Source organism: Orycteropus afer, unplaced genomic scaffold (assembly GCF_000298275.1).
Source record: "Orycteropus afer afer isolate SDZICR_OR568_19922 unplaced genomic scaffold, OryAfe1.0 scaffold00455, whole genome shotgun sequence".
NCBI lineage: Eukaryota > Metazoa > Chordata > Mammalia > Tubulidentata > Orycteropodidae > Orycteropus > Orycteropus afer.
Genome location: NW_006922042.1, coordinates 2,280,732 through 2,288,160, shown reverse-complemented (window position 1 = coordinate 2,288,160; position 7,429 = coordinate 2,280,732). Strand labels below are relative to the sequence as shown.

Here is a 7,429-nt window from a genome sequence, read left to right as displayed (position 1 = left end):
AGTCATTCCCAACTCATAGTGACCCCATGCACAGCAGAACGAAACACTGCCCGATCCCACGCCAGCTCCACAATCCCTGCTATACTTGACCCCATCATCGCAGCCACCGTGTCAATCCATCTCGTTGAAGGCCTCCCCCTTTTTCGTCCACCCTCCACCCTACCAAGCATGACATCCTTCTCTAGGGAATGGTCCCTTCTGACAACATGACCAAAATAGGTGAGATACAGGGATCCAGGTGAGGAACGGGAACTCAGGCATGCCCAAAGCAGCAGGGTGGGAGAGCAAGAGAAAAGGGATAAAAAGCCAGGAACCCGGACAGAGGAGCAGTCAGCTGCAGGGATCCAGGTGAGGAGAGGGAACTCAGGCACGCCCAAAGAAGCAGGGCAGGAGAATGGGAGAAAGGGGATTAAAAGCCAGGAACCCAGAGGAGCAGTCAGCTGCAGGGGTCCAGGTGAGAAGAGAGAACCCAGGCACGCCCAAAGCAGCAGGACGGTAGAGCAGGAGAAAGGGGATTAAAAGCCAGGAACGCGGACAGAGGAGAGTCAGCCATACAGAGGAGAGTCAGCTGCAGGGATCCAGGTGAGGAGAGGGAACTCAGGCACGCCCAAAGCGGCAGGGTGGGAGAGCAGGAAAAAGGGGATTAAAAGGGCCAGGAATCTGGACAGAGGAGGAGTCAGCTGCAGGGACCTGGGTAAGGGTGGTATGAGAAGTTTCCAACAGGGAGACAAACTTGTCTGTCAGTTTGTCCTACCGTGGTGACTTGTTGATGTGAGTTTTGAGGCTGAGTCACTGATGTTTCAAACCAGTGGGATGCATATGGTGCACAGCTATCAGCCCAGCTTACAGACTGAGACAGACTAGGAAGAAGGAAGAGGCCATCCACTTCTCAAAGAATTGGCCAGGGAAAACCGTATCAATAGCAAAGAAACACTGTTTGATACACTACTGTGCAAACAACAACTTGTAAATTAACTCTGTCCCATGGACAGGCACACTAGGGCAAAAGGGAAGTATTTTAGAAACAACTTGTAAATTAATATGCGCAACAGGACAAAAGGAACAAAAGTTATTTGTGGACCCTCTTCCCTCTGCCCAAGCCCCCATCAGCTGATAACAGGAAACTAGTGTAACCCATCCCCTATCATCACCCACTTCACATTGACACCCCAAATTCCTCAACCTTTTGTGAATATGCACAACCCCCTCTCCTGAAACCTACAAAAACTGTGTTTGATGGCATCTCAAGGAGTTTAGATCTGGGTACTAAACTACCCCTAACTCATTGCACTGTTGCTTTGCAATAAATTTTTTCTCCCCTCATTCTCAGTGTATAACTGTTTCGGCCTGACTGCACACTGGGCAGGGACCCGCGTTTGGTCCAATAACACCTCCACAGTATCTCCTGGAAGTCTTCTCCAGCCCAGCCCACCACTCCTGCAGCAGCCTCCCTATATTGGTTGGCCTTATAGTGCAGCACCATCCACTTAGCCCTGAGAACTAAGGAGAGCCCAGAAGCTTAAATGAGGCTGGGAGTGTGGACCTCGGAGAAAGGAAGTAAAGGCTAGACTGGCACAGTCACACCATCACACTGTCATTAACAGCATGGATTGAAGAATCAGAGTCTGGAGTCAAATCCTAGCTCTACCCTAAGCAGCTCTGTGACTTTGGGCAAAGGAACCCTTTCTTTCCTCACTGGAAAAAGAATAGCAATAGGGCACCTATCTCCCAGGATTGCTTTGAGAATTAAAAGAAAATAGTGTTAATATTAACTGTAGAACACTTAGAACAATGCCTGGCTATTGATAAGCTATTGTTAAATAAAGAGCTCAAAACATGGAATCTGGCAGGCCAAGTACTAACTCAATTGACAGGCATGATGCCCCAGGCTCCTCTGGGACTGTTTCCTTATCTGCAAATTATGGATAAGGACCATCTCCCTACCCAAAAAGGCCATAAACAAATCCATAAAGCTGGCCCCCTATCCCAACCTGCATTCCTGAGCACCAGAAGTGAGGCACAGGAGCTGGCTCCTCTAGTCACCCTCCTCCAGACGGAGCTCACCCACAGGCCACCAACTGGTATGAAGCTTTGGAGTGGCTTCTGTCAACAAAGTAGCCCAAGATTTTTCCAAACACACTAATGAAATCAAGTTGGCATTCCAAGCAGCATTTTTCAAAAAGTAAATTTGTAGAATGGAAACGATCAGAATGCACTGCACATGATACGGGTGGTTTCAGGAAACATCTGCTTGTTATCTATATATGTGTATGCTCTGGACAGCAGTAATGAACAGCATTCACCAGGGTCACAGTCAGCAAGTCGAATGCCACTGCCATAGCCTAAGTAGCAGATACATATTTGGAGCACATGGTGTCCAGTAAACTCTGAGTCATTAGAGGGTTGCCCGCAAAGACACCCGCCCGTGAAGACTGACCAGGTTTAAACTGTGTTCTCACAGGCCAGGCCTGGTCAGCTTCTAGGAAGTGGGCTCACTGACCTTCCCACTGAGGACCCCATAAGCCTAGCTCTAGGGAAGATAAGCAATCCAGGTGCTCTCTGCGTCTCTACTTTCAAGCACCACCTTTCACACCCAAATCTCTCCCCAGCTGTCCCACAGCTTTTCTCCTTTCCCACTCTTCTCTTCTGTTCATTTTGCTTTCCTTCCTTCAGTCTGTCCACTTCCTCTTGCCTTTACAGCCCTTTCCCTGAGTTACAGTCATTTTTCCTTCCTTTCTTCTCTTCCCCCATGTTCACCTTTTCCAACCCCTCCTCTTTCCTATGACATACACATACACACACACACACACACAAAAAAAAAAAAAGTTTTTCAGACAATTCAGCCTTTACTTTATTTTTGAAAATAATTCTGTAGCTTCAACTCTCTTCCATGAAATTGAGGTCAGGCAAGAAATAAAAGCACAAAAATTCCTCTCCAACCTCCCATCTGCATCTTAACCTGTCAGGATATGGGAATACATGGGGCAGAGGGGTTGAGGCAGGGGCTGGCACAGGGATGGAGTGGTCCTGGTCTTGACTATTCTGCCTCACAATGAGGAAGAAAAGACATCTGAAGCCAGAACCCTTAAGGAGGAGCCTGTGCACCAAACCCCAGGGGAAGAAATTACATGAGGAGCTAATTCTCTCTTTGAAAAAGCCAGCACCAAACCCTCCTAAAGTAACAGGGAAGGCATTGATGTTTGGGGGACATGGGAGCAGGAGACTAGAGTCTGTCTCTTTGAAGAAAGATGAGGGAGGGGGTTGCCTAGCCACAGGGAGGCTTTCCCACCATCACCTTTACCCCACAACTGCTGATGAGGAGCTGAGATCTTGCTTTTCCCCTTCAGTTTCTCATCTTATAATCAAATATTGATTTTTACTGCCAGGAAATAAGACATGAGAAGAGGTCATAGGGATAAGAAAAGCACCCAAGTGGAAGAAGAGAAACAAGAGGAGGTGGTGCTAAACCCTGACAACTAACAATTCCACACCAAACCCCTATGGTGAAACCCCTTTGGTTAGTCTCATTTTGGCCACAAGTATATCCCTTTCTCACATAACCCAGCCCCCTACACTGGAGGGAGATAGGGAAGGTACAGGGGGAGGGCTCATGGAAGAGTCAGATCGGGGGAGAGGAAGCCTGTGAAGAGAGCTTAAGTTGCCAATCTCTCTGCAGAAGCCCCAGGAGAAAACTCTGGACATAGAAGTTTCTGGCTCTTGCAAGCCTAAGTCTCCCTCTACCACACAGTGGTTTCTTGCCCAATACCTCCCAATATAACCCAAAAAGATTCCCCTGACCTGACCCCCCGCATTGAGAATGGGAGACCAACTCTGGCCCTATCATCTTGCACTCGAATGCCACTCTAAAAAGAAAATAAAAATAAATGGACCCAAGAGGGAGACATAACAGACAGACAGGGTAACACAGCCCAGGGACTGTGGTCCCATCTCTGCCTATGATATGGCAAGGAAGGGGGCCCAGGAGGGACAGGCAGATGGACTAATTCCAGCTAGGATCATAGCCATCCCAGGTTTGTGGTGGTGCCAGGTGGACACGGCGGCCCCGGAACAGGAAGCTGACAATGCCCCGGTAGCCAGCCCTAGGAACACCTGACTTGAGGTCATCCATGACGCCCAGGGCCTTGGCGAAGGCCTTAAAGCTGTCCCTGCCCGTGTACTGCACCCGCACCTCCCCCAGCTCCTTCCTCTCATTGGTCCTCACATTCTCCACCTGTAGTAGGGGAGCACTGTAGACACGTGCAAGGAAATTCCGGTCGTAGGTATCCCGCTGCAGGTAGGACAGGTCCAGCTGGGTGAAGTGCACAAAGTGCTGGTTTAACTTGATGAACTTGAGGTGCTGATCAAAGAACTGCCCATGGCTGACACCCTTGCGGCCAAAGGTCATCGTTCTCGAGATTTCAGGCCGCACACAGGCCCGTCCCTGTCGTTGCTCTGGCCTGCGCATCCAATCATCCCAGAAGGCCTTGGGCCACTTGGGCTCCAATTCAGCCCAGAGCTCAGCCAAGAGCAGCCAGCCCAGGCCAGGGAAAAAGTCCGTGCGGTAGAGAAGTTCAGGCTTGCTAGAGTCCACCATCTGTTCCTTGCCATTGTCATTCCAGGCAGACACACACCAGAGTGAGGGGTCAGCCCTCAGCATTGGGTAGGTGGCCTGAAAGTACTCAAAGAAATCTGGTGCCACCTCCAGGTCATCCTCAACCACCACAGCTGCTGAGAACTTGAACCTGTGGAAGATCTGGCCCAGAGCCCAGCGGTAATGCCGTGCAATCTTATAGTAGCCCTGGAATTTGCGGTGGTCGGGCGGAACAGCAATGTTGCTCAGGTCAGGTTGCCGGATGTGCGTGATGGCGCTGCCATAGGAGGCAATGACCTGGGCTGTCTCCTCATGCCCACAGTCCTGGCTGACAATGATGGGGAAATGCTCAGCCGAGGGCCGATAATGCAGCAGCTTGTCCAGGCAGCGCCGTACAGTACTACGGTCACAGGCAATGACCAGGATGGGGATCACTGCTGGCGGTGAGGTCACAGGCACATGCGGTGGGGCAGGGGGGCCCGCAGTGGGCACTCTCAACCGCTGCCTCCACTGAGCATGGTGCTCCCTAATCTGCTGCAACAATCCCCGCTGACGTTCCAACTCCACTTCAGCGTCCTGGGCCAGGCGGATCACCTCACGAGTGAGGCTGGCGGGGTCGTCATCAAGAGAACTGTCTGAGGGCGGCCTGCCAGGTGCTGGGCGTGTCCAGAAGAAGAGAAGGAGCAGGGCATTCCAGGCCACAAAGAGGATAGCGCCCCACAGCACAATCCCTGCAGACTGCTTCTTCAGCATCCTGGCCCCCACGGGGGAGGGTGGGGGCAAGGGTAGGGCTCTGGGCTGCCCTCTGTACACCTGGCTGCCTTGCTCACCGTTCTAGGGAAGTTTCCTTTGGGCTTCAGGATCAGGAAACAGCCATGTACCTAAGGAGAGGAGAGAGAGAACCATCACCACAAAGGCATGTGATTCCATACCCTTAGGGGGTAGAGCAATATGTAGGGCAGGAACAGGTAAACAAGTGAGGAATGAGAGAGACCAGAAGGCTGACTCCAGCTATCTTAGAAAAGAACTGCCCTTCCCCTAATCTAAGGGATCAACCTGCATGGGAGACAGACATGCAATAGGGACAACATGCTCCACCACTCCAGAATGAATTAATGTGCCTCAGAAGAGTATTATGTTTTTGAGAGGGAAGTAGAGAGTGATGTTGGTGGAAGGAGTTGGAGCAAAGGATCTCCACTCTTCCTTCCCTATCTGACAGATTTCAGTTCCTATCTTCTATTCAGAGCTTGGGGCGAGGGGGCAGGAGGGGGTAGTGAGAACATCTGCCTTCCATTCCTCAAATCAAACTGCCTTAAGATTACAGGTTTGAAAAATAATAAAAATAATAAGGAAGGACTGAAAGCATTTCTACTAATGCTAGAAACAAAGCCAAGATGCCCACTACTATTTAACTTTCTTCTGGAAATATTAGCCAATGCAATTGGACTAGAGAAAACAATTACAGGAAGAAGCAGAAAAGAAGCAAAACAATCTCTATTTGCTGAGGCTGTGAGAATATGTCAGGAAAATTCTAGAGAATCAATGTTAAAACCAACCAATACAAAGAACTGACCAAGGTATCAGGATATAAAGATTACCATGTAAAAATCACAAGCCTCCATATCCACAAATAATAACCCATTAGAAAAAGTAATGGATGAGAAAACACTGTTTACAGGAGCCATGAAACTGATAAAACACTTAGAAATAAACTTAACAAGAAACATTTAAAATTTTTATGAAGGAAACTGTAATTCCTGAAAGTCATAAAAGAAGACTTGAGAATGTTCTTGGTTTAGGACATCTCAACATCAAGATGTCAGGTACAATCCCAGTTAACAATACTTTTTTTATAGTGCTGGACAACTGACATTAAAGTGAATATGAAACATTACACATGCAAGAATATCTAGGAAAACAATGAAAATGAATTATGAAGAGAGATTAATACCAGATTTTAAGGTACTGCATACCTCACAGTCTCTATAATTAAAACTGTGTGGTAGCTGTTGTTATTGTTAGCTAACATCAAGTCAGCCCCCAACTTACTTAAATAGACAATCCAATGAAATAAAATTAAAAGTCCAGAGACAGACCCAACTACACACAGAAATCTAGTGTATAATAAAGGTGATATTTAAAATTACTAGGAGCAAATATGGTCTTATGAGTAGTGTTATAACAAGCACATGATGTTGTTGTTGTGTGCTGTCAAGTCAATTATGACTCATAGTGACCCTAGACAGCCACTGGAAAGAGATAAAACTAGATGTGTACATGAGGATTAACTCCCAAGTAGATGTGAAATGTAAATTTTAAAAAAATCAAACAATACAAGTGCTAGATGAAAACGTGAATTCATGTCTCTGTTACCTGGGTATAGGGAAAGGCTTTCTAACTAGAATTAAAAATCCAGATGCAATAAAAGAAAAGACTGATAAATTTTACTCCTTAAAAATATTTTAATACTTTTTTAATGGCTAAAAATACCATAAGCCAAGACAAATGACAACCTGGGAGAGACTATGTGTAACATACATCACGAATAAAGAGCTAATATCCTAACAGAAAGAACATTTTAAAAATAAGAGAAAAGAAAGGCTAAACATTCTATAGGAAAATGGGAAAGAAAACAAAAGTAACTCAAAATCAAAAAGTTATCAAAATGGCTCTTAGACATATGAAGGGATATTCCACTTCATTCATTATAGAGAAATGCAAATTAAAACTATATTGAGATACGATTTCTCACTCATCAAACTGGAAAAACACTCTTAACAGTGTTTATTGAAGAACAGAAGTTCTTAATTTTGATGCCATCTGATTATCAGTTTTTTA

The 7,429-nt window shown here is 46.8% G+C and overlaps 1 protein-coding gene across 1 annotated transcript; it reads right to left on the bottom strand.

Annotated features, from left to right (window-relative positions):
* Nucleotides 1-4,000: 4,000 nt before the first annotated feature.
* MGAT1 (alpha-1,3-mannosyl-glycoprotein 2-beta-N-acetylglucosaminyltransferase) lies at nt 4,001-5,359 on the bottom strand. Its single transcript, XM_007954264.2, has one exon. It carries the CDS (start codon nt 5,342-5,344, stop codon nt 4,001-4,003), a length of 1,344 nt encoding a protein of 447 aa, XP_007952455.1. The 5' UTR covers nt 5,345-5,359.
* Between the last annotated feature and the right edge of the window lie 2,070 nt (nt 5,360-7,429).

Excerpts from the sequence above, each read along its gene's own strand:
- MGAT1 (XM_007954264.2), bottom strand. The coding sequence starts at position 5,344 with ATGCTGAAGAAGCAGTCTGCAGGGATTGTGCTGTGGGGCGCTATCCTC.